The sequence below is a fragment of the Acomys russatus genome, chromosome 2, assembly GCF_903995435.1.
Source record: "Acomys russatus chromosome 2, mAcoRus1.1, whole genome shotgun sequence".
In the NCBI taxonomy this organism is placed as follows: Eukaryota; Metazoa; Chordata; class Mammalia; order Rodentia; family Muridae; genus Acomys; species Acomys russatus.
In genome coordinates, this window is record NC_067138.1 from 87,697,386 (window position 1) to 87,724,908 (window position 27,523).

The 27,523-nt window shown below is 38.0% G+C and overlaps 1 protein-coding gene across 2 annotated transcripts in view; it reads right to left on the reverse strand.

The window, feature by feature from the left end:
- The window catches only part of Mpdz (multiple PDZ domain crumbs cell polarity complex component), a 130,615-nt gene that overhangs the window by 94,425 nt on the left and 8,667 nt on the right, over positions 1-27,523 (reverse strand). For both annotated transcript variants that reach the window (XM_051163716.1, XM_051163709.1), the window contains exons 3-9: positions 9,367-9,570; positions 8,160-8,299; positions 7,018-7,231; positions 5,805-5,933; positions 4,134-4,343; positions 1,189-1,303; positions 806-894 (exon numbers count right to left, since the gene is read on the reverse strand). In XM_051163716.1, coding sequence (XP_051019673.1) covers positions 806-894; positions 1,189-1,303; positions 4,134-4,343; positions 5,805-5,933; positions 7,018-7,231; positions 8,160-8,299; positions 9,367-9,570 — 1,101 coding nt within the window. The remainder of the gene's footprint in view (positions 1-805; positions 895-1,188; positions 1,304-4,133; positions 4,344-5,804; positions 5,934-7,017; positions 7,232-8,159; positions 8,300-9,366; positions 9,571-27,523) is intronic.

A 27,523-nucleotide genomic window follows, 5' to 3' on the forward strand; every position in this document is an offset into this window, starting at 1 on the left:
AACACTGGTGTGCCTGTCTCAAAACTAAGGCAGAGAGGAACAGAAGAAAACAGCCGGTGTCAACCTCTGGCCTCTATATGTGCAAACAAAAGCAGACAGACACACCTGCATATAAACATGTATGTACATGGATATACCGCAAATACAAACAAACAAAAAATCAATGTCAGTAGTTCTTTATTAGATAAAATCAGAATGTTTGGTACAGAGCTCAGTGGGTAAACTGAAGCACACGCATGAGGACCTGAGTTCATCCCTACATAAACCCCAGGCTTGGCAGTGCAGTCTTTAACCTCAACAAGGAAGAGACAGATAAGCAGATCCCAGGGAGCTCACTTGCCTGCTAGTTTAGGCAACCAATGAGCTCCAGCTTCAATGAGAAATGCTGTAGCAATAAACAAACAAACCAACAAACACAAAAGGCTATACAGAAGGACATCCAACAGTGACCCCTGGCCTCTGCCACATATGGAAGTGAGCACCTACATGCATGGGCATGCACACACACACACAAACACACACACACGAACACAAACACACACACATGAACACAAACACACACACACAAATGCATGCATACCACGTACACAAATACATACATAGATAAGTAAGAAATTATTTCTTCATTCTGATGTTTTATGTGCATTTACATGAATGTGTGTGGGTCTGGCTCTAGGTTGTCCCACATAGATTCTAGGAACCAAACTCAGGTCCTCTAGAAGAATAATTCATGCTTTTAACCATCAAGCCATCTTTTCTAATCCCGGAGAACAGAAAGAAAACTGCTATTAAATGTATGACTTACGGCTATAATTTGGTCTCCAATTTGGATTCTGCCATCATGTTCCACAGCGCTGCTTCTCGTAATGCTCTTGACAAAGATTCCTGAAGGTTCTAAGAGTAGAGAAAAGTAATTTTTAACTATTTATAAAGCACACACAAAGAATAAACATCTTCTACCTCTCAAATAAAAATCATAATTATGAATACACATTTAGTAACAAGCCACCCAGGCATCTAGTGGAAAGAATAAGGCTGGGCCATACCAGGGTCACTCATACTGCATTATTTCTGAGAAATCTGTCAACTACTTTATTCAACAACAAAGCATATAATGATTGAGTAGCTCATAAGACGGACATTAGAGGCAACTACAATGTTTAGAAAATACTTAGGGTTTAAAATTACCTAATTTTTTATCTCCAATATAACCAGCAATGGTAATTCCTAATCCTTGGACATTTTTAGTAAGTTCCACATCAAATGTCTCGCTTTCTTCACTTTTCTGAGTAGATGCATCAACCTAAAGTAGTATCAATAAATAAATCTTTAGACAAATCAACATGTAAGAAAAACTAAGGTCAAATTTAAAAGTCTAACACTCAGTTCGGGAGTAATCTGGCCTAAGGCATCACCAACTGTGCTGCACAATTGGCCCCTTATGTCCTAATAATACAGACTGAGCATGGCATTTTTCATTCAGAAAAGGATGGAGAAAAGAAAGCTGAACCTCTCCTTGTAAAACAAACTTACTATACATGTAAAATGTTAAGGAAAAAAGAGCTTCTTATCAACAAAGTATTTTCAGACATGGCTCATCTTCATTTGTAAAGGAGTTGGGGTATTTAAAGTTAAAGGAAGTCATGTTTTGAACTGATTTCAAAAAGTTAAGGTCTAGTGTAGCCCTTTAGTCTTCCCATGCATCACTTTCTGGACAATCTCCTATCAAGAAGAGTAATGACTAGCTGCCATTTATTGAGCAGTTTCATTATAATGTACTTAGCATGTTCTCATTTCTTACTCCTTATAACAACCTAGGATTTTCTACATCACTTGTACAGCAGTAAAATAAGTGGAATTGTATCAATTTTTCTCTGGGGAAGGAGACATATAAGTATTTCCAAGGACAAACAGCTAACATCTGGAGAAGTGGAACTCAAATCACAGTGGTATGGTTGCAGGGTTCTTTCTTTGTAAAAAAAAAAAAAAAAAAAAAAATGTAAAGTGTGCAAGATTGTATGACATAGGATCACAGCTTCCTAAAGAGAGCTCTTACTCTTAACTACAATGTATAGTTGATTCTAACACCGTGAATGAGTGAGTCTCCACTGCAGCCATGTTATAAAAAGGCTAGTAACTTATTTTTAAAAGAAGTAGATGGCACCAAGGAAGTTTTTTACATTGCCCTTTTCTTTATTTTGTAATTTAAAAACATTCATGAAGAAACTGTGCATCTCTACACTGGCATCCACCTGTCTTGGAATGGTAACTGAAAAGGGTGTTCTTGGGTCTAAGTCTTTTTTATTAATATAGTTATTATGAGTAGTGTGGTGGATTATAGGTAGACTCCTTAAATTCAGCATCAGTGAGCTGGCACATAATGTTATCAATAAGTCACTGGTCCTAAACATTGGTGTGATGACAGTAGACTGACTCTTCTCCAGTCAACCCTAGGAAAAAGTCAAGGCATGAGCTTTAAGTGGCATGCAGGTTGGGGCTGGTCTCTGTTAAAATAAACAGTTATCTCACTGACAGCCCACCTAAAGAAACTATAATTTTACAAGGGAAGTTGGATTTATTTCTTTTTCATTGCACATAATTATCTGTGCAAACTTAGCAAAAGTTTAAAGTTTAGATAATTACAAGAAAATGACAGGATGAAATCTGCTTCAATTGAAACAAATGTGTTTTCTATTTTTAATAAGTTATTCGAGTGCTATTTTAGAGGGTGGCAATTTGACTATCGAATGGTTTAAACGGGGCACCAGCTTCAGAAACGATGATACACAGAGAATAGACAGTGCCCTAGGCTTTCATTACATCAAGTAGTTTTGGTATTGCATTCATTTATATATTGCTGAGTAAAATGTTTTGTTTTCCACAAAAGAATGCCATTTAAACACTTCCATAAACAAGCTTGCTTTCTTCTTTCACTGTGTTAAAAAATAGCAACCAAATCTAGTCCTAAAAACAACAGAATCATGGAAATTTCAAGTGTTCTAATAACGTTTTAAAAGGCTTATGGAAGAGGTTAGGCTATTCTAAAAGAGAGCTTGTAACTACTGGTTATAACAATTTCAATAAAAGAAAACACGGGTGTTTTATATCTATGAAAATGCATGCAGGACTGGCATGTGCTAGAAAATTTAGCTAGAAATGGGTAGAATTTGCTTCTAAAATATTTAAGGCACTTTTGGGTGCATTTACTTTATTTTAGCCAGTGTAGTCTTATGACAGTAAACCCACTGAGGTAACTTCTAACTTCCAAGAATTTTGAAATTTTCCAAATTTTTTCATATCAAATTAGGACAATAAGGGGACACTACACCACTGAATCATGCTCCTGTACCATGCCAAAGCTCAGCTGCTAAGGTTCTGACCAACTATTTACAATGGAAACCACTTACCACAAATCTGGTAACAGTCCATAGCTTCTATAGACTAAAACAATGAACGAAAGAGGTCCTTAAAGCTCATTTATTCCTACTATCCTGGCTCCTGCCACACATAAGAAATTTTCTAAAGAAGAGTTGTTGAAAGGCTTTGATTAGAATGATGGCGTGGTTTACAAAGAGGCTTCTAAGTAAAACAAAGGTAGACTCAAATATTATAGGCATTTGAACAATAGGACCCTAGAATTTCATATGTGCTTCAAAAGATGATCCTTACTAAAAAGAATAATGAAAGAAAGAGAGAAAGAAAGAGAGAAAGAAAGAAAGAAAGAAAGAAAGAAAGAAAGAAAGAAAGAAAATGCGTATAGGAAAATGTGAAATGGGCTGGAGAGGTGGCTCAGCGGTTATGAGCACCAGCTGCTCTCCCAGAGGTCCTGAGTTCAATTCCCAGCTACCACATGGTGGCTCACAACCATCTGTAATGGAATCGGATTTCCTCTTCTGGTATGTATGTATGAAGACAGAGCACTCATACATGTAAAATAAATAAATAAATATTAAAAAGAGAAGAGCGTGAAGCCTAGAATCTTTAAGCAGTAGATGAAACGTTAGTGTCCGTACCCATGCTTTTTGTTCTGTCCCTTTAATACCTATATATGGGCATCAGAAAGTTTAACATTTAACTAAGTGCCTGAATGCAAGTGGTTTAGACTTTCACACCAACTGTTTTCAGCTACTTACTCGCATCTCTGATGAAGAAGATGGGGAAGAGGAGAGGGTGATGGCCACAGAGGAGGGTGCTGCCGTTTCTTCCACAGGACCCCTGGCAATCATCAGCTTAACTCGATTTCCACACTGCCTAAGGACTTGTGCGACTTGCTCACTGCTCAGTCCTGCCAGGTCAGTGTCACCAATCTTTAAAATGTGGTCTCCACTGCATAATCGCCCGTGCTGAATTAAAGAAAAAAGAATTCAAATAAATAAGGTACTTCTGTTGTAACTGCACTAGAAAATGTTTTAATTCTTTAAATGACTTTAAAGAAAATAATGAAAGTGCCAATAATATGACACAACTGCACTAGAAAAATTTAAATGCTCTAAAGACAATAATAAAAATGGCAATAATATGACATCTGTCAATCATATGAAATAAAATGTGTAATTGTACTATTAGCTGTCTTCTTAATCATTCTAGCATCACTCAATGTTGTGAAAGCAAATAAAACTGGCAGATACTTTGTTATCGATAGCTAGGGGTTTTTTTCCAGTTTGATTTCTAGCTAAGAATTCACAAGAAAAAAAAGAAGATGACTTTGTGTGAGTTTTGGTTTTGAAGAAGATGAAAATGTCATTTAGCATAGAACTTACTATGAAAACCCATCTCATGTTAATTAGAATGTGATCACAAGAAAGTACTGGAATGCTTCTACAGTTTCTACCTGACCATTTCAATTACAAATACCAGAAAGAATGCATTTGCAAATAGTATGCTAGTGAAAGGAAAATGCAGACAGATGAGAGAGAGAAACAGTATTAAAAAAAAAAAAACCCTCTGAAATGACAGAGATCTCCACAGTGTCCAGCACAAGAGTTAATATTGACATGTGGCTGAGGAACACCAGACATGTGGCCAGTCCACTAAGGATTAGTCTTGTCATTCTATTGGTTCTAGTGGTTTTAAAACTGAATGTATTTATATTTTCTGTGTCCTAAGGGAAAAATATGTTCTTCCTTTTCTTTTGAGAATATGAAGCTCTTTTGCTATTGCTGGACATTCTTAAATGTTATGGTACTGTTAATACCACTACTAAAAGGATTGTTGTTTTACTAGGGTTGCCATTCATGGATACGAGGATATCTGATTAGCTCAGATTCCAAGTGTACGTTCAGATCCATTGAGTTAAAAACAGTAGCTTTATAACCCTATAAACCTAAAATATTAAACACAGATAAAAACCACATCCATTTCTATACACAAGAAATGGCTTGTTTCATAAACAACACCTCAACCAACTAAACAGTAAACAGGCTGTGTTGTGTACAACGATGACACGAGGGATCGCTAAAGGAAGAAGATGTTGGCTTTACCTCAAAATAGCTACTAAGTTTATAAATGTGTAACTACCAAACAAAGAGTAAAGCTTTCTATGGGGATTAGAATCATAAGCCGGGTTCAGTCTGCAGCTCTTCAGGGTCTTCAGCACATTCCCTACAACTGTATTTTAAGAAAGAGCCATGTCCACTTTCAAAGTATTCTCTCCCAAATCTAAGAGACTACATGAAGGCCAGTCCAATAAAATGAAAGATTCTTATTTGGTTAAATTTTCCTTTTTTTTTTTTTAAAACAGAAAATTGCAATGATGAAGCTACACTTATGAGTGAACAGAAAAAAGACCTATCACAGTAGCTCACCTGGTCAGCTACTCCTCCGGGCAGGATGGTCTTGACTATCACACCAGTTGCTTTTCCTCCTATGATGCCAAATCCCAGACCAGACCCATCATTTACCAGTTCTATAGTTTCCACGTGCTGCCAGTGCATCTAAAATGAAAGCGTTTTGATGAATATTTTGTTGACGTTAAATGCTGAGTTCATATACAATCATGAGGGCTAGCCAGTCTGACTTTTCACTTGGTATGCTTCCCTTACAACAGCCTGCCCCTGCTCTTGATACAGTTCTTCTTATAGTTATCAATACATAATTACAGTGACTGCATTTAACCTATAGAAACAGGCACTGACACTTTAAGATATTTGTAAAACGTCCTTGAAAAGAAGTTCCAAGAGAAACCCTGTCTTGAGAAAGAAAGAAAGAAAGAAAGAAAGAAAGAAAGAAAGTAAGTAAGTAAGTTAGTTCCAACAGACAGCTGCCATAGATTAGGAAGGTCCTCTGGTTAATCATGCCTTGAGACAGGATGCTAATTTGTAGTTTATATCATCACTGACAGCTAACTATAACCACATAATCCCTTCAATCCCATCATTCAAGAGGCAGTAACAGGCAGACCTCTGAGAGCCTGGAGCCAGCTCAGGGATAGCCTGATCTACACTGTGAGTTCTATCCTATCCAGGGAGAGACTGCACACAGGTACATAAAAGAAGAAAAGGAAGGTAAGGGAAAGGAAGCGGAGCGGAGGGGAGGGCCGAGGAGGGGGGAGAGGAGGAAAAAAGAAGGGAAGAGGAGGAGAAGGGAGAGGACGAGAGAGGAGGGAAAAGGGAAGGAAGGAAAAGAGAAGAGGAAAGAAGAGCGAAAAGGGGAGAGAAAAGAGGAAAAAGAAAAAGAAGAAAGGAAAGAAGAAAAGAAAAAGGGAAAATGGAAAACAAAACAAAGTGAAGTAAGATTTTAATTTACTTAGAAGTAAATTTTACTAAGAGACTCCATTTTTACTAGTGTTGTCAAAGAATCGTGCGAAGTCAAGACTATTTTAAAAATCCAAAACTTAATCATAATTCAGAAATAAATATCCCAAGTTGGAGTACATAAAATAATAATTTTTAAAAAAACCTCTAAAACCTATAAGCAAGCCAACAAACCCATGACACCTATGAGGAAATGACAGACATTAGGAAGTGGGCACAGTGGAAAAGGGCCGGAGGTGGTGCGTGCTGTTCCTTGTCTACTCACTGGGTTCGAGTGGGCCGATACTGTACTGGCTGCAGATGGAGAGCGGGAAACCCGGGGGCTTGAGATCTGAGGCAAGGAGCCTCTAGCGATAACTAGCTGCACAGTGTCCTTGGCCTTGTGCAGGATGCTAATGGCCTGCTGGTGTGTGATCGTCTGATCCAGGACCTGGCCATTGATGGCGAGGATCTGGTCAGTCTCCTTAAGTCGACCATCTCTATTGAGGTAGAAAATAAGGTAATGAAAGATATGAACACTCTCAAGAAAATGACAGTTCCTGTAGCCTAAAGTGTTCAGGTCACTTTAATCCTACTATAGAACACAATACTTTCAAAGCTTCTACCTGAAACTCTACTTTTAGAAGGGCATGATTTGGCTCCAGCACTTGTGGCAATTCCACGGTTTGCTGAACTATTGTCAAAGGCCTCTTTTTCATCAACTGCTGACTAGCCCTAGCACTCACTTACAGATGGCCCCTTATTAAATGTATGCATGTATTTCTTCATGCTCTGAGTGTATTAATAAAACACAACTCAAACTATCATGGGGAAGTTCTAGTGATTTTTATTCAAAATGAGCTCCAATAATAAGAATGAAAAAAAAAAAAAAAAAGCCTACATTCAAAATTCTCCTTCCTTCCTAAACTGTAATTAGCTCATGATTCTTTAAAAGCTATTCTCCTTTTATGTGTGTGATGTATACACACATGTGTGTGACTGACTGCTTGTACACCTATGCAGGAAGGCCACAGGTTGACACTGAATGACTTCCTCTAGGGCTCTGCACCTCATTTCTGTGCACTACTTATTTTCACTGGGACGGCAACAAACACTGGCATATGCCTATCTCTGCAACCCAGTGCTGGGTTAGAGATGTGTGCCTCCTCATCTGGCTTTTTAAAATGAGAGTATTGCGGATCCAAACTGAGGTCTTCAGACTTTCACAGCAAAGACTTCATCCACCTCACACGCCCTGTGGCTCTCATTTTAATTTACTTGCTTAATACCCCCAAACATTAATTACTTCTAAAAACTAGTTAATGTCTGATTATTTCAACTTTTTGTTTGCATTCCTTTCCTCCTCTAGTGATCAAAACCCTTCTGATTATTACATCAAGGGCAAAGAAGTTACTGCGACAATCTCACCTGTGAACCACACTGCCCTCTTGAATCTCCTGTACAAATATCCCCAGCTCTCCCCTGTTTTCACTTCTCAGCCCAACAACACTGAACCCAAGGCCTCCACATGGAGGTTTGAGGAGCTCAAATACTTCCACATGGCGACCCTGTTCAGGAAACAAAATAGGAAATAAAATTAAGAGCCAACTACTACTTGGTGGCAATGTGCGCATTTTTAGTCTCAGCTGAGACTGAGAGAGGAAGGTAGAGAGTTTTATGCAAGCCTGGGCTACACAGAGAAGGAAGGTGAGCTCGGATTCCACAGCAAAATCTAAATCAAATTAAAATAATCCCAAACCAAAACTAAACCAAACAAGAAGCATTATTGCATCCAACAGTCATCTTACTGGGGTAGGACTGATTATTCGAAAAGGAGGAGCTAGAAAAAGATCAATTTAGCACTCATCACCTGGAATGGAATAGCTCATCCTTCCAGAACAGTATTTCTGGATTGTAGCATAAAATACTCAATTTCAAATGTGATCATTTTTCCAAATGATCAGCCTTGACAACATAGACATGTAAGTGACAGTATACAGATTAAGCACATTGTATTTAGGAACACGCACACACACACATATACACACACACACACACACATTAAAGCTAACTGAAAGAAGTGTTGATGTCAAGCCTAACCATAAATTTATCAGGAATGCAACTTTTTACCTATAGTTACGTGTCAGAAAAATTCATTAGCATTTTTTCCAGATCACTATGCCCCTAGAACTCTGTCTTTCTTTCCCTTAGCTTCAGCTGTGTTGACTTCATTGTATCCCACACAGCCAAGGTGTTCACACTACTAGCTAGGTAAAAATAGCCACATTTACTCCTTTATTTCATTAGTGTCTACTCAACATGTATATGAGTGTGTGTGTATGTGTGTATGTGTGTGTGTGTGTGTAAAATTAATAAAAGTAAATAAAAAGAGAGACCATGAATTTGAAATGGTTTGGCAGAATGAAGGGAAGGGGGAAATCATGTATCATAACCTCAAAAAAGAAGTAAAATAAAATGTAATAGAAAAATCTGAACTACATAAATTTCCACAAAATTCTATTTTATTCCAAAATTGTTCAGATTTATAAATGCTACTGCATTCCTCCAATTATCCAGGATTCAGATGCCTTTGTAAATAAATGCAGTGCTAAGTCACAGGGAGAAACGCTCTTACCTGGGCCATATTTCTGATGAGCTGATCAAGGTCATCACAAGTAGGCTTCCCATCCAGGACAGCTGGGGCACCAGGTCCAGAAAGAGCTTCCAAGTTCCCATTATTTGGAGATGCCAAAAGTGATTCACTTTGTACACTAGCAGAGCTGAACTGAGGTGTGTGCACATGGTCAGCATTTGTAGTTGCCAAAGTAGCAATGTTTACCTAGGAGGATGCAGAAATTAGCAACAAATCTAGTATAGTTAAATCATCTGCACTGATTCTGCACTGGAGAGGTGACAGAGGCCTTGAAATCGCTTTTCTCTTTAATTTTAGGTTAATGATTCTCAAAACATTAACCTGGGAATCTGACCAACTCCTGCTACACCTGGAATAACAACACCAAAAGGGGTTATTTCACTTTGCAAAACAGAACATCACAATGGCTATAACATGGATCCAAGTAAAAGTACCTGAAAGCAGTATAGACAGTTATTTCTAACTGTGGAGTGTAGACAGTCAGTTCTTACTGTACAGTGTAGGCAGTCAGTCCTGATTGTGCAGTGTAGATGGTCAATCCTTACAGTACAGTACAGACAATTAGTTCTTACTATACAGTGTAGGCAGCTAGTCTTAACTGTGCAGTGTAGGCAGTCAGTCCTTACAGTACAGTGTAGGCAGTCAGTCCTGATTGTGCAGTGTAGGCAGTAAGCCCTAACTGGAAACTTCTACAAAGTATCAAGAATGCAACATTTTGCCTACAATTATGTGTCAGAATGATACATCAATGTTATGTTCAGAACATCTCACCTCCTCACTGTATCTCACACCACTAGCCAGGTAGAAATAATCCTATTCCCTTCTTTAATTTGCTTATGCCTACTCAACCTTACCATGAAGAAGCCCTTCCTGACAAACTACCCCAGAAAGGACCCTTGTCCTCTTGGCGGCTCTTGCCCGGCTTCTCTTCACAGCTCTTATCCTAGTTTCATTCTGTTGCACAACTTGGAGAGAAAAGGGGTTATGTAACTTACAGTCAGGTCAAAAATCCATCCATGAAGGAAATAATGGCAGAAATTCAAGGCAGAACCATGAAGGCAGGAACCATGGAAGAGGGCAACTCAGCAGCTTGCTCTCTGGCTCGCTCTCTCCCAGTCTGCTACTTAGCTAGCTTCCCTTCACTACTCAGGACCACCAGCCCACAGAACAGTACTTCCTTCAGGGGGCTGGCTCCATCTACATTAACTACCAGTCAGAATGCGGCTCACAGATATGCCCATAGGCAAACGTAATAAACATAATTACTCAATGGGAACTCCCTTTTCCATGGATTCTAGGCTGTGTCAAATTGACAGTTAATACTAACTAGGACAGTACTTCCATGCTGTGGATACACACCCACTGTCACAGCACGTCCATTCCAGCCACTGGAGGTAACTATAATGTAAAACTCCCCAGTGGAGAGATCCAGCCATTCTGTTTTCTTCTAAGTCTCTGCCCTCTAGAAGAATACCTTACTTAGAATTGGCCTTCAATATATATTTGCAAAACAAGCACTTATGCACACAATTCTTCCACTACCATCAGCTCCAATTCATGCATGATGGAATTACACAACGTCATATACCTAATAACAGTGTGTGATCAAGATGTTTTGTTGTCATGTTGCTATCACCGTTATGTGATACACAGAATACAATCAGCTAAAATACCACTCCTGGATACAGACAAGGTAAACAGTAGCCAATGATGAATTCTATGAAGGTACTCCACACAGTGCCTCCAATCTATACATAAGACTTTGTTACCCATATTTAAAAATAAAACAGGAAACTTATCTAGCTACCAAAGTTACCAAAATTTTGCCATTATATTATCTACTTTTAGCCACTCATGAAAATGAGGGAGGAAGCTTCTGGGAATTCTTTCAAATGCTTATTTTCAAATCTACAGCAGGCATGACCAATTATTATTTTTCTAAAGCAAGCTCCTTTTGCCAAGACTGTTTTTTTTTTTTAATCCCTATCCATGGCAACTTCAGCAAAGTCTGCAGGCAGAAGATACACTGCTCAGGTTGAAGCAGATGGCATAATAAAATTTGTGACAGGCTGAAGATCCCACACACTAGGACCTAATGCCTATGGTATGTTTGCATAGTAAAAAATATTTGGACTTTAGCTACAGTAAGCCAGAGTGAACAAACCCCATTACAGAAATAGATGGTCTCTCTGTAAGAAATTAACCACTGAAGTGCATGCTCTGATGTTATGGAGCACCAGGGCTGAGGGCACCACAAGAGTAATGTCACTGGAGTACAAGCATCTCTATGATGTGAAGACCATCTGGTAAGGGTCTAATGGATGTTGCTGACTTCCCTGGCCTTTTGCCTGACCCTGAGGTTTCATATAAATGGAGCACCACAATTCCTTACTTAAAACAGTCCATGTATTTTAAAACTGTCATTTAATTATACTATTTTAAGTTTGAAAATTTATACTCTAAGGAAAAAGCACAAAAGTACATTTCGATTTGGTTTCAACTACTTATTAAAATGGTTTTCTAACCCAGGCCTGGGTGCATAACTGCAATCCCAGCACTAGGGAGGCAAAGGCAGAAAGATCTCAAGTTTGAGGCCAGACTGGGGTACCAAGGATGTCCATGTCTGAAAAATAGAATAAAATTAAATTAAAGACATTTTCTGTTATATTATTTGAGACACAGGAATAAATCTTACTTATTAAGTCCTGGCAGGTTATTTGAGACTCAAAAGAGCTTTTCTGTGCCCAATACACAAACATATTAATTAATTAATGCTGTTACCTAAAACAGAACTTAAATGAAGATTTTATACACTTTAACTGGAAAATTTGTCAACTGTAAGTGCAAGGACAAGATCTAGCACGGTGTCAGTTGTTAGAAGTATGAGAATCTCTCTTACAAGACATTCTAGATCCCCACAGATCTTTCCTTGGTTTTAAACATTGGTCAAACATAACCAATACACCATAATTAATTTCTTCAGGTTCCATAAAAAAGTGTAGATCACACATATCATATGGCTTCATAAAGTTATAAAATAAGCATAAGTGGCAGACTGTGAGAACACAGTCCAAGAATGGAGTCCTGTGATGAGAATTCTGAATGCTTTTGAGAATATGCCAAAAAAACAAGATAAGTCTTGTGACCTCAGTTTAAAAAAAAAAAAAAAAAACACAGAATTGTTCTTGGAAATGTTTTTGTGCTCCTCGCAGGAATAGCTGAGAGGAGTGAGTTCACTTCAGATTATTCCTTATAATTGGCCATTCTTATTTGTTTGTATGCCTCTATGGAGGAAAAACATGGTTTTGTCACATGTGGATTTTCCTTGTGATTGTACACACTTCTCAGGTGACTTTTCTTAACCCTCAGAGTACAAATTGTCTGACGTTCTGGATAAAAATTGGTTATTGCTTGAGACTTTAGTCTACTTCGTTTATCAGCTCCATTCTCTCAGTCCCATTGCTTCCAGAGCAGGGACAGCAGAGAGTTTTAAGGATATCTTTAAACACAGCTACATATGGATGATGAGAGCTGAAGATGTACACAAACCAGTGCAACTGGGCAGCTGAAGTTGTACGGCTGCCATTGCTCACTGTGCTTTGCAGAATAATGGGGCAGCATCTTTATCTAGGATGTCACTCAGGTGGAGCTGTGCTGGGTCACTGTAGAGCAGGATCCCATGAAAACAAGAAATCACTTTAGTTCAAAATGCAATTAAGCTTAGCCTCTACGAATGCGTACATCAGAGAACTCCTTAGCAAAACCCAAACAACTATAAAGTATGCAAAAAAAAAAAAAAAAAAGCCAATGTATAGTATAAACAAGAAATCAGGGATTCTAGCATGGTCTACCAATGGAAAATAGAGCCGTAGATATAGCCCACAATGAAGAAGAGAGGTATGTATAAAAACTGGGGCCACTGCCATCTATCTACTTTAGAGGCTCCTGACTACAGCACATCACAGTGACACAGCTAACAATGGAGGCAAAGAAAATCTGAGAACCCATAAGAGCAAACCCTCACTCAACTTGTCATCAAAGAGGAAAAAGTCCCTTCCTGAGAAAGTAAGGCCACAACGGAGAAGGGTGACTAAAAGCATAAACCAGCGGTGAGCGCACACACCCAGATACCAACAAAAGACAGGAAGGCCATGATTCAAGGGGTTCCATCTCCAAAGAAATAAGCAAACAATAAAAAATGAAAACCTAAGGAACTGGGCATAAATACTTATCATTTTCGATGATCCATAATTAAAGAATGTAAAAATGTTTAAAATGTGGGTGAATCAATACTAGTTACTTAAAACACTGGACAATATAAAGTTGAAGCTTCTGGAAGCTCTATGGAGATCCTGTGCACAGAGTTACACAAAAGGCAGGAATGGGATACACTGGGTTGATGGATTTTAAATTCTTTGCACCTTCCAGGTACACATGAAGTATATCCATGACACAGATGATAGGACAAGAGGCCAGTATACAAAATAGATTAGAAAACTCTGAAGTCGTCTAAAAATGAGTGAAAGCAGAAATATTTCACTAAATAGGATACAGGACTGTAAAACAGGCACAAATCGTTGCTGAAAAGAGTCAACTAAAAGCATAAAAATTACCATTGTATACCTCCTGAAATAGTGAGGATGTATAAAAACATAAATACATTGGAAGATAAATTGGTAGGTATTTTTTTGAATCATGCATGCATTAACCATGCAACCTCCTGAGCATTATTCAGTAACAAAATCCTAAATTGAAGACTAGACTTGATGGTATATGTCTGTGATACAAAAGGTTGAGGCAAAGGGATTGTAAACTCGAGAACACCCTATGATATACAGTGGAAATCTACTTCAGCAACAAAATAACAACAAAAATCTGTATTCACAAAACACTCTACATAAGTGTTCACAGTAGCAACTTTATCAGTAATAATAATAATACTGGAAAAATTTCCTTCCATAGATATATCCATACCATGGATCAGTACTTAATAATAAAAATACCAATATATTAATAACATTTGGATGAGTTTCAAGAGTATTATACTATGTGGAAAATAGTCTCAGAGTGCTCTATATTAAATAGTTACTTAATTTAAAAAACTGCTAAAAGATTTTTGGATCTAATAAACACAGTAGTGTTGTGAGACAAAAATGTCATCATATTTTAAAAATACCAGTAGTCTTAATATACACCAACAATGTACTCTCCCTTAATAGCTTCAAAAATTGTCTATTTGAAACAGAAAGACTTCCTGACAATTAAATGGGAAATTAGAGATTATGCTATACATGGAAACCCCTTACATGCTCCTGGATTGGCAGATTATTATTAAAGTGACTGTACTACCAAAATTTAATTCAATACTTGTCATAATTTCCATGTCATATTTCAAATTAGAAAAACAATTCAAAAATTCAGATGAAACAAAAGACCACAAACCACCAAATAATTCTAAGGAATAAGAATGCTACAAAACCCACCCTCAAATTATACTGCAGAACTAGAGTAATAAAGGCAGACTGGCATGGTATAAAAATAGGTGGGTAAAATAACAGAATAGAACCAAGGAGGACCTGAAACAAGACAACAAAGCTAAAAACTCCTTAATTTTTGACAAAGTGGCCAAAAACAGATTCTGTGATTTAAAAAAAAAAAAAAAATAGCCTATGTAACAAATGGTGCTGGCAAAACTGAATATCAACTTAACAAAAGAATGAAACTAGAAGTGTATATTACACATTACAAAATTCAATTTAAATGAAGCAAGGATCTTAATTTAAAACTTTAGACACTGAAAGTTATACAAAGAAACATAGAGAACACTCTTTAAGACACTGGGATAGGCAAGGACTTTCTCAACGGAACACAGCATCTATCCCCAAGTATCAACAGATGGACGGAAATGAAAATAAAAAGGGGTTGTGCAGCCAAGGAAACTATCAGCAGAGCAAACAAACACCCACAGAAAAGGAGAAAGTCTTACCAGTTACACCGTCACACAGGAATTTCAGAGATTAAATCAAATACCAAGGAAAAAAATACATCCAATCAACAAATGGTCTAATTAAACAAAGCTTTTTAAAGCTTTTTGAAAGTGCTTACTGATCCTAGTCATTACTGAAGTACAAATTAAAGCGACTTTAAGATACTACCTCACCCCAGTCAAAATGGCTACAACCAAGAATTCTGAAGGCAAAAGTTGCAGAGGATGCGGAGAGAAAGGATTCTTTACTCATTGTTGGTAAGGGTATAAATTAACATAGCCATTGTAAAATTCACTTTGAAGATTCCTCAAAAACTAAAAATGGAATTACCATATGCCTCAGTTATTCCACAGCTGGGCAATTATCCAGAGAACTGCATACACTACGATAGGGATAACTGTACCTCCATGGATACTGCTGCGACACTCCCCATAGCTAGAAAATGGAGCGAAACTAGTAGTTTCTTAACAGATAAATGGGTAACGAGAATGAGAATGTAGTACAAATATAAAATGGAATACTATTCAGTTTTACAGAAAAATAAAATCACACAGTTTGCAGGATAATGGATAGATTTATTTTGTGACTTAATTTCAGAAAAATAACCACATGTTCTTTCTCCCTTAGATGCAGATCCAAGCATATTGTAGGTAGATAGATAGTTAGATAGATAGATAGATAGATAGATAGATAGATAGAAAGATAGATAGATAGATAGATAGATTTTTTTTAAAACTAAAAACTAAGAAGAAATAAAAACAATATTAAAGTTCTCAAGGACTGCAGACGCTCCAAGGAGTTAATAGGTAGGACAATAAGCATATAACAGTGGAGATCTTTGTGGTGATGGACTAGATACAGTCTTAACTGTGGTGAGAGTCACATGCACATTGGTAGAACTAGCCGCCAAACTTTCCTAGTTTTGGTGTTTCATTAGGTTACACACACACACACACAATCTTTGCACACAATACCTAAAAAAATCAAATAAATGTATAATTATTTCAGTTTAAGTATCTCTTTACAAAATTGACTCAAAGCAGGAAGATAGGCTATATTTTTAAAGGCAACAACAAAAAATAATCAAAGCAAAATATGCTAATAAAAGATGAAAATCTATTTAAAATATGAGTATGAATGGGACAAAAACAAAAAGATTAAAAAATGTAACCCATAATAATCAAATGCCTGCATGAAATGCAAAAGGGCTAAATAATCAAAATAAAAGGCTAATATTTTTTAAACTCTTAAATACGACAATAATTAAAGATGTAAGTTAAAGAGAACACTACAGTTCAAAGTCAGAACAATGGATTTCTGCATGAACGTTCACTGAGAGAAGCCTAGAACAGCTACCACAGCATCAATCAAGTAAACATTAAGGTAAGATGCACAGCATCAATCAAGTAAACATTAAGGTAAGATGGACGTATGGATAAGGCAGGACCATGCCCTCAGAAACAGCACTGACTGGATTAAAAGCTCAAGCAACCTTTGTTAGGGACTTTAACTCAGAACTTCAAATAAGAAATGGGCACAATGATGTTCAAAACTCTAAGTTATGACACATTTCTTGTGGTGACAGAATAGAAACAATCCACATGAGGATGACTGGAACTTCATTTTAACTAAAGTTGCCATAACTGGCGTTTATAGATGGAAGTCAACACTTGCTGAACACATTCTTTTGAAGACCATATTTCTTACAGAGTACAGGTAGCGTATAAAATAAATCTCAGCAAATCACGAAGAACTGATATTAAACACAGGACATTTTCTGACCTCTGTGTTGAATTAAGTTAGAAGTCAACAAAAGGCAGATTCTGTAGGACTCGCCATCAGCTTGCTATGCAATATGTTTCTACACAAATCCACGAGGCAGAGAAGAAACAACTCTAAGCTGAGTGACAGTATGAACAGACAATTTCAATCTGTAGGACATAATAAAGAAAACCCTTAGAAACCATCCTGTGGAGTTCAGTGGGTATGTTAGGGGAAACTTAAGAGCTAATGTGTTGAACATTCATTTCAATGAGCTAAAATAAAACAGTCAGATCCAGAAAATATGTTAGACAAAGTGAAAAGCAGGAAAGAATGAGGAAGAGAAGGCAAATCTAAAGGACAGCATGTAACACATCCTAATGCCATAAAAGGTTTTAACCCATATGTAATGAACAAATTTTCCAAAATGTCAATAAAATATAAATAATATTGTTCTTCCTTCTCACCAAAAAAATAATAGGTCTAAATTCTTTTAGTGACAACTTCTTCCTTTTTCTGTTTCTTTAACTAACATATATTTTCTCTACTTTATTTGAGGGTGTTTCCCCATTGACACCAAAACCTACCAAGAACTTTACTAGAAAAAGGATGCTACCGATCAATCTCCCTTAAACACCGATATGGAATACCAGGCCAGAGCACTCTCATACTCCAACCAAAGGCAATGGCAGAAAACAAGATGGACATTCTAGAAACGCAAAGTGGAACTAACATTTATCTTTACAAACTAACCTTAATTCAGCATGCAAATAGAATAAAGGAAAAGCCAAAGTCATCTAAAAAGACAGACACAGGTAATGAAGAGTCCACATTACCAACAGCTCTATTTCAGTATTTACATTAACATGCGTATTCTCTGTAGTGAAATAAGCCAAGAGGGGAAAAAAGCTGAAGAAACAAACCGTGAGATTTTGTGCAGATCACACAGGCATGTGACAAAAACACCAATGAATCAACACATATACTCATACAAATAATGTGTTTCGTAAGGCCAGGGCAACATAAAGTTAATATAAATCAACATGGCTAAACAGAAAAAAATAACTGGAAACTAGGAAGTTTTAAACTCTTCTTTTGAAAACATGTTGATTTCTTAGTTGAACAGACAAACCATTCAATTAATTTGATTTGCAATAATATCAGATTAAAAGACAGAGGAGGAAAGGAAAGCATTTTCTGTAAGATATTCTGGATCAAAAGGAAAAATTATAAACACATGACCATAAATATTTTATGTCTCTTTCACACCTCTCCAGATTTTATAAGGTAAAAGCAATACATTTTGAGAGAAAATCTATATTTTTGGCATAATAATTTCCCAAGTTGAGTTTTTAAAATTATTTTTAGATTTGTTTATTTATATTTTATGTGTATGAATGCTTTGTCTATATGTATGTCACATGCATGTCTGGTGCCCAAAGAGGTCAGAGAGGGCATTCAATCCTTTGCAACTACAGTAACATTTGGCTGTGAGCCACCATGTAAGTGCTGGGAATTTAACTCAGGTCCTGGAATGTGAAGGCAGAAAGGGCAGTGTCATCCTCTGATCCACATTGAGATGATGGCTACCCTCAAGGACGAATTGGAACAAATGTCCTTATTGTAAGGTAGAACATCTTTCAGGTACATGCCCAAGAGTGGTTGGTATAGCTGAGCCTTGAGGAAGTACTATTCTCTGTTTTCTGAGAAAGCACCAGATTGATTTCCAAAGTGGTTGTACAAGTTTGCACTCCCACCAGCACTGGAGGAGTGTTCCCCTTCCTCCACATCCTCACCAGCATGTGCTGTAACTTGAGTTTTTTATCTTAGCCATTCAGACAGATATAAGATGAGAAGCCTTATTCATAATAGCCAGAATCTGGAAACAACCTAAATGTCCCTCAACTGAAGAATGGATAAAGAAGCTGTGGTACATTTACACAATGGAATACTATTCAGCTACTAAAACCAAGGAAATCTTAAAATTTGCAGGCAAATGGATGGAACTGGAAATGATCATCCTGAGTGAGGTAACCCAGACCCAGAAAGACACACATGGTATATATTTACTTATAAGTGGGTATTAGTTCAACATGGATGTCCTCTGAGAGACTCTATCTACTCAGCAGGGGATCGGGGCAGATGCTGGGGCTCACTCCTGGATTTCAGATGGAGCACTGTGAATGGTAGGGAAGAAGTGGGGGAATGGAAGGATCCAGAGGGTTCAGGTGCACCACAAGTTAACCATCAAAGCTGGTAGATCAGCCCTAATAAGAGCCTGCACAAACTGTTGCACCATCCAAGGACAATGCACTTGGTGAACCTCAACCCCCTGTTCAGATCTTGCCAATGGACAGCTCATTCTCCATGGTTGTGGGGAGAGTGAGGACTACCTCTGACATGAACTCTGGTACCCTCCATTTGATCATTTCCCCTTGGTCAGGATGTCCAGTGTGCACACAGAAGCAGAGGAAGCAGGCTCTCCAGATGAGGCCTAATAGGCTGTGGTCAAATGGTCAAATGGTGGGGAAAGAGGTCTCCTTTTGTCAGAGGTCTAGGGGAGGGGAATAGGGCAGAAGAAGGAGGGAAGCTGGGAACAGGAAGATACAAGCAAGGGGATAACATTTGGGATGTGACCTGAATTAATTATAATAAAAGTTTTTTTTTTTAATCCAGCTGACTAGGAAGATCACCTTAGAATAGAGCTACAAGGTCTCGACATGAGTCCATCTGGACTGTAGTTCACTTCAGGTGTCCAAAGGCATTTCTACAGACCACATTAGGGTAGACCTACAACCAGGAGCTGAAAATTCACAAAAGCTGGACAAAGATTGATCATTCACAGTATAACCATCTGAAATTCTCCAAAATTCAAAGTTTTAAGCACCAAGATGATGCTCCAAATAGAAAATGCCAAATTAGCAATCACAGCAAAGTTGCACTAAGAAATCCATAACCTAAATTACCTCTGGACTCAGCTCTCCTTGAGGCCTCTCCAGACACTCATACACAGAAGCTCCATTCTTAATAGTCAAGACAAATGGATATTTACAAACACTGGAACATGAGCAGCAGAACGCTCACTGGAGTATTATTTGTAAGAAGTGGGGACAGGGAAAGAATTTCAACTGACAGGAGGTAGAATAGCCATATTCCAGTGTAGCCCACACAATGGAATATAAACAGGAACTACATATTGAAACAGCATGAATGAACTTCACAGGCACAAAGTTGAGACAAAGGGGCCAGCCATGAAGCACGCGGACAAGACAGACTGGAAAACTGCGTTCTTCTGTGACGGCATCACAGTACCCCTCTGGGGAAAGGATCTGTCTTAAATGGGGGAGTACAAGACACACTAAGAACGCCAGCCACTTCCTATAAATGCTCAGTACACTTTTAACGCACCTCAAAATATGTATTCAGTTTGTTTAAAAATGAGATAGCAAAATTTTCTATACTACTACCTATCAGTTTATCTACATAAGGCCTATGATTACAGCACAGAACCCAGTGCTTTCTAACGCATGACATTACAGCACAGCTCTCTTAGCGAGCACACATGGCAATAGCAGTTTCTGTTGTTCATGGTAGGCCTGCTCTGACTATAACTTGAATTTAACTGCAGTGGAAGGGATTGGTAAATAAAATAAAGAACTTGGGAACTTGATGCTTGATGCTGAATGCAGACCTGTGATGGATTTCCTTCTTGACAGCTAGGAACTTTTAAATTCTTATATGTAATTACATAATAACTTGTAAAAAATTTAAAATAATATTTTTATATATAAGTCATATTTTTACCTTAAAGCATTTTGATCCATCTCAACTCTGGTACATAAGATTGATTTCCATCTCTTTTTTCAGTAATAAAAACTGTTCTTTGAAAAACAATGACATTCCAAGAGCACTTGAAGACATCAATGTGTTTAACTGTACTGACTGTATAAACACATGATGCCCTTAATTATAACTCAACTTAATATTTAATATAGATGCTGATTCACCAATCAGCAACAAAACCTTAACATACTGACACCTTGTATTTCTCATTTCTGGATTGTTAACTGAAAATAGTTACTATTATTCATTCTGTTTTAATGGTTATCATTCTCCTTCCAGAAATACTGTAAAAATTATGACTTTAAGATGGAACAATTTTCTTAATAACCTTTTGCAGAGTCTTGAAATGTAGTTTTGTTCTTACTGTTTTGATTTATTTTGAGCGCACAGCATAACTATAAGAATAAAATGACCCACATGCTTCTGCACCTCTGGTAGGCATTGTGTTTCTGAATGCTAAACTATGTCCTCTTCAATTCTGCTAGCGAGGAAGCAATGGCCATTGCTTTTACAACGCTAGCTTTGGTAGACTGCGGGAAAACTCTCGTCAGACATCAGTAGTTTTCCATTTGTTACCGCTTAGCATATGGACAACTAAGAAGTCAGGCACCCTGGGGACTTTGCCTTGCCAGGTGCACCCCTGAGGGAAGCAAGTTTAAACCTGCATGTTGCGTTTTCTCTACAGAGCAAAAACTGCTTCTTTTTTGTGTGTGAATTTCTCTTAAGAATGTGTAAAGCCCTCTCTGGAGCTGATCTCAGATATGAAATTCAAAGGTGGGGTGAAGCGGAATCTGTTCAATGAAATCCACCAGGGAAGCGAGAGCAGAGCGAGGGGGAAGCGCGACACAGCGGGACCTAGTCCGCGCCCAGGACCACGCCAGGCCTCTTGTCCCATTCATCTTCCAGAGCGCTGCTCATCAGAGCCCACCTCGATGCTTTACAGAACAGACAAACTGAACAGAAACTGGTAGAAGAACTCCAACTTATATTTTTAACATAATTTTAATGCCAATTAAAGAAATTGAGCTGTGTGTTCAATAGGAGACGCTTATGAACTACAAACATAACGGGATGCAGTTACACGGAAGGACACCAATTTCACGTGTTGGCTGACACTTGCCTTTCATTCCTTCAGATACTCATTAAGCATCAAGTTATAAGATACTGGGCAGTGTTGGAGAAGGTAAGTGACAAATTTCCTCCCCCAGGCACAATGTTAAATATAGTAAAAAGTTATATTTAAAATTAACTATAATATTACTCCAAGCAGCTTACTTCATTCAACTTCTCAGCTATGAAATCTTAAAAGCAGAACAGGTAGCGGACTAGAACTTGTAATTTACAGATCCTCAAAGTAGATTCTAACTGCTTTTGGCTGATAGACTTAACAAATGAGAGGATTGCATTAAAAAACAGTTCCTTAACCTAAGTGTTCAGGGAGTCAATCTGAGTGCTGCAGATGGAGAGTCTGCGCACCTGCACCTAGTAGGTCTGAGTGCCAAGCTCAGCGGCCTGTTTCTCCTAACGTACCCCTGTGCTAGTGAGCATGAATTACCAGCGATGAAACTCAAGATGGAAGGCAAAGAACACTTAAAGCCTAGAGAAGGAAATTAACTAAAGAGTATATAAGACTCTTGACTTTTCCTCTCTGGCATTTAGTAAGTGTATACGGATAATCACTAACGCTGATTACTGAGTTGAATGACATCATCAAGTGCAAAACTGTAGACTCGGCATCTTTACAATGTCAATTAATTTAAGTGAACGGCCATTTCACTGACTGTGCTATTTTATAACATTTTAGTTTTTATTCAAACCTGCATCTACAAAGATTTTATTCATTCTTGAAATTACAAATTAAAAAAAATATTTATTAAAATTCAGTCACCAGACACACTAAACAAAATGGTTGGGTTAAAAAATAAATAAATAAAAAGCAAGACAGACAACTGTTTTACTGCAGTAGAGTATAAAATACTCTTAAGTTCCAGGCTCCATTTCTACCTAACCTTCAGAATTTTATAAATAATTTTAACAATTTTCATTTTTCAGTGCACACAACCATTCAAGGTCAATATTTTCCATATATATTATCTGAAACAATAAATTCAAGCAAACTAAATAAAAAAGCAGGTGAGATAGTTCAACTTTCTTCTATCAAATATTAGAGTGGAGAAATGTGAAAAAACATAAAGCAAAGTTGTTCCTCTCACTAATTTTTAACATGAAATGGATTTTCCATGATTATTTTATATGAACTAATAAATATTTAAAATATTTCTCAACTTTAACTTTTATTATGGTCAATACTTGGGGATAAAGTTTAAAAACTTTTTGTAGTTGATTATCAATAGTATTGAAGATTTATTTTATTTATGTGAGTGTGCATATGTGTGTGTCTTTCGGAGAGGATATGCACCTCTGGGTGCAAGGACCTGCACCTTTGGAGCAGAGGCAAGAGGAGGGCATCCGATCCATGATAAGTAGAAGTTCAGGCACTTAGGGATACAACGCTTGTCATATGGGTGCTGGGATCCAAACTTTGGTTCTCATGACTATAAACACTCTTAACTGTTGAGCCATCTCTCTAACCCAAACTTTTCATAAATATGAAGAATGTAAGTCATCAAGAAATCAAATGTTTGAAAACTGTTGCCTTAGAACATTCAATTTCAGTACGAAAGGTTAGCTATTTTTAAAAAAAAGAAGGCTAAACCAGGCATAGTAGCGCACACCTTTAATCCCAGCACTCGGGAGGCAGAGGCAGACGGATTGCTGTGAGTTGGAGGCTAGCCTGGTCTACAAAGCGAGTCCAGGACAGCCAAAGCTACACAGAGAGAACCTGTCTCGAAAAACCATAATAATAATAATAATAATAATAATAATAACAACAACAACAACAACAACAACAACAACAATAATAATAATAATAGTAATTAAAATAATAAAAATAAAAAACGAAGGCTAATGTTAAAGAATTGGGTTTTACACTTTTGGTCTTTCATTTCACTTAGGTCCCATTGCTTAAGTAAAGAGAGAAGGGCTCAGTAGTAGTGATGATGCTGGTGGCAGTATGTGTGTGTGTGTATCATACAAGTAAAATCTTAAGATCACTCAGTAAAACTTCTCAGTAACAGAACACAATCTTATTGTGTTCATATAGATAATACAAAACCACACTAACACAATCTGAGAATAAATAATCCTATGGAGTCTTTAAGACATAAACAACAGGAAGCTCTAAGTTAAGACTTGGGACCTGGCTTCAGCCTGCAGGGCTCAGACACCAGCTCTGCCATGTAATTTCACTCATTACATGAGGAGCATCCTCGCCTCTACTTCCTAACATGTGGTGATGACACAGAACTGTGCCGAGAGTAAGTCCTGGCATTAAAAAAGGCCCAAGCAGTTAATTGTGATGACAGTGGTGGTGAGACAATGACAGATAGTTCCTCAACAAACCTTCTACTCAGACAAAGTACAGGATTACCAAAGGAACACTGGTTGTCTTTTTACGTTAAAAATTTGTCTCTTGGGAAGGAATGATACATATTTAATGAACAAGCATTCTGAATGTTTAACAGGATTTAAAAGTTAACTCACTAAGCAACTATCTTTGAGCTTGAGCATTATATGAGGCACAAAGCATCCGGAGATAAACAAGGCACAGAGAATGGACTTCTACGCAGCTTGACCTGTGACTGACAACAACGCTCCCTTGGTGCATGCTACTAGCTTCAACTCAGGCACCACAGCTCACTGCAGTCTGGGCACGTGCCTATGCATACCTCAGGATAGCATTTATTCGTTTACATCTCAAGAACTGTGTTTTCTCAGGCAAACTTACAAGGGAAAAAAATTCAAGGAATGCAGTTTGACAGAAAATATTACCAGCAAAGTATGCTGAAAAGTTCTACATCAAGGCAACAAAAGCACCAAGATTAAGCAAATTAATCCACTGCCACACCAAGACACATGGGAGTTTAGATAAGACATTAGAATTTTACAGTTTTTTTTTTCATCATTCTCACACATCCAGAAGACAAATGAAACTATTGCCTGCTCACAATAGGGTTAGAGAGAAAAGAAAAAAATAACCTTGCGGATGAGGTGCAGCTGGGAGGGTAGAACACAGAGAAATCAACACTCTTCCTGCCTTCTCCCTCCATCCCAGTATCTTCTTAATGCAGTTCATTTAATTGACCCTTTAACGTCTAGCAAATTAGAAATGTAAGTAAAATTAGGATGAAACTTCTGTCTTATACCTAGAAGAGTGATTAAAATTTGAGAGTGAATTTCATAGTAATTGCAAATCTTAATTTAAATTTTAAAACATTTATGTGCATTTCCCTTCAGAAATGGTGTTCAGTTTAAATCCTTTTAAAATCTCAATCATTCCTTTACAGAGATAACCTAATTAAAAAATGATGTAAACTCAACATCAAAAAAGCATTGGCTTTGGGTAGGACAGACCTGCTCTGGCCTCAATCTTCTATGAATATTTGCATGGGTTCAGACAAGACATACAACATGCAACTGGCAAACAAGTTAAGTAATCCAAGGTACAAGTACACAAGTTCCTTAAAGCTAATTACTGTTTCTACAGATTTAAAAGTAAATATAGTTCTCAAATTGTTTTCTTAGGATTTATCTTTAACTATGTGCATGCATGTGTGCCTCCGTGAGTTTGCGTGCACCATGCATACAGATGCATAGAGACCAGGAGGCACTGGTTGCCTGGAATTGGAGTTATAGATGGGTTTGAGCTGCCTGGTGTGGTGCTGAGAACTGAAACCAGGTCCTCTGGAAGCACAGTAAGCTCTCTCAACTGAGTCATGTCTCCAGTGTTGCTCTTAAACCCCTAAGTTAAAAAAATAAAATATTAAAAAAAGTTCAACTATGTTTATAACTAGTAAACTTCCTTTGATTTCCTGTTAGTTTTTTTGTTTTGTTCTTAATTCTCTGAAGGTTCATGCTTGCTACAAAAATACCATATAATTAGCAGCATTTACTCTTTCAGATACAAGGAATTTTCAGTAGTGGCTGCATTTGAATACAGCTCTGCACCATTTGAACAGTGCCTTCTTAATCAGGGAAATTAAGAATTAAGTCTACTCATATTTGACCACGTCCCCTGGCTGGGGAGGCCTGGTGGCACTCAGAGGAAGGACAGCAGGCTACCAAGAAGAGACTTGATACCCTATGAGCATATACAGGGGGAGGAGGTCCCCTCAGTCACAGTCATAGGGGAGGGGAGTAAGGGGAAAATGGGAGGGAGGGAGGAATGGGAGGATACAAGGGATGGGATAACCATTGAGATGTAATATGAATTAATAAAATATATTTTAATAAAAATTAAGTCCACTCAATGCCTACATATTTACTTTTTAGTTCATTATTCGTAAGAGCCAGAAACTGGAAATAATCCAGATGTCCCTCAGCCAAAGAATAGATAAAGAAACTGTGGCACATTCACACAATGGAATACTTCTCAGCTATTAAAACAAGGAAATCATATGCAATTTGCAGGCAAATCAGTAGAACGAGAAGAGATTATCCTGAGTGGAGTAACCCAGAAAGACACGCATGGTATATAATCACATATAAATGGATTTTAGCTATATAGTACGGGATAAACATACTACAACTCATAGACCCAAAGAAGATAAGTAGCAAAAAGGACCCAAAAGAGGAGGCTTGAATCTCACTCAGAAGTGAGTGAGGGACAATGGATATGGCTTTAGGAGAGGTAACAGGGTGAGAGAGGGAGCATGGGGAGAAATGAGGGTCGATATCAGACCTGGAGAGAGTGGCAGGAGGAACGAAGGCTTGCAGAGAGAAAAGAAACCCTGGGAAGAGTCTTCTCTGTGGCAAGCTGGAGATCTAGGACAGGGTAGGCAGGCTCCTGGGAGGATATGAGGGTGATTACAGCTGAGACTTCTAGTAGCACGAGTCATGGAGACTGAAAAGACCACTGTCTAACTAGACAGTACTCCTAGTGGAAAGAGAGAAACAACAACATACCCACAAAAACTTTAGCCCAAAACTTATCCTGCCTACAAGATGAGAAGGGACGAAAATAAAGCAGAGATTGAGGAAACGTCCACCAATGGCTCGCCCAACACCTGAGATCCAACCCATGGGAGATAGCCAACCCCTGACTCTTTTAACTACACTCTGCTATGCTTGCAGACAGGAGGCTAGCATAGCTGTACTGAGTGGCTCCACCCAGCAGCTGATAGAAACATGCAGAGCAGAGGCCCACAGCCAAACACTGGGTGGAGCGCAGAGAGTCTTTCAGAAGAGTTAGGGGAGCGGGGAATAGGAGGACTCAGAGGGAACAGGGACTCCACAAGAAGACCAACAGAGCCAACTAACCAGGGCCCAGGAGAGCCTGTGGAGACCGAAGCTCCAACCAAAGACCGTGCATGGACGTCTAGGTCTGCTGGACAGATGTAACCAATGGGCAGTTCAGTCCTCATATGGGTCCCCTAGTAAGGGGAATGTGGACTGACTATGACATGGACTGACTCTGTTGCCAACTTTTT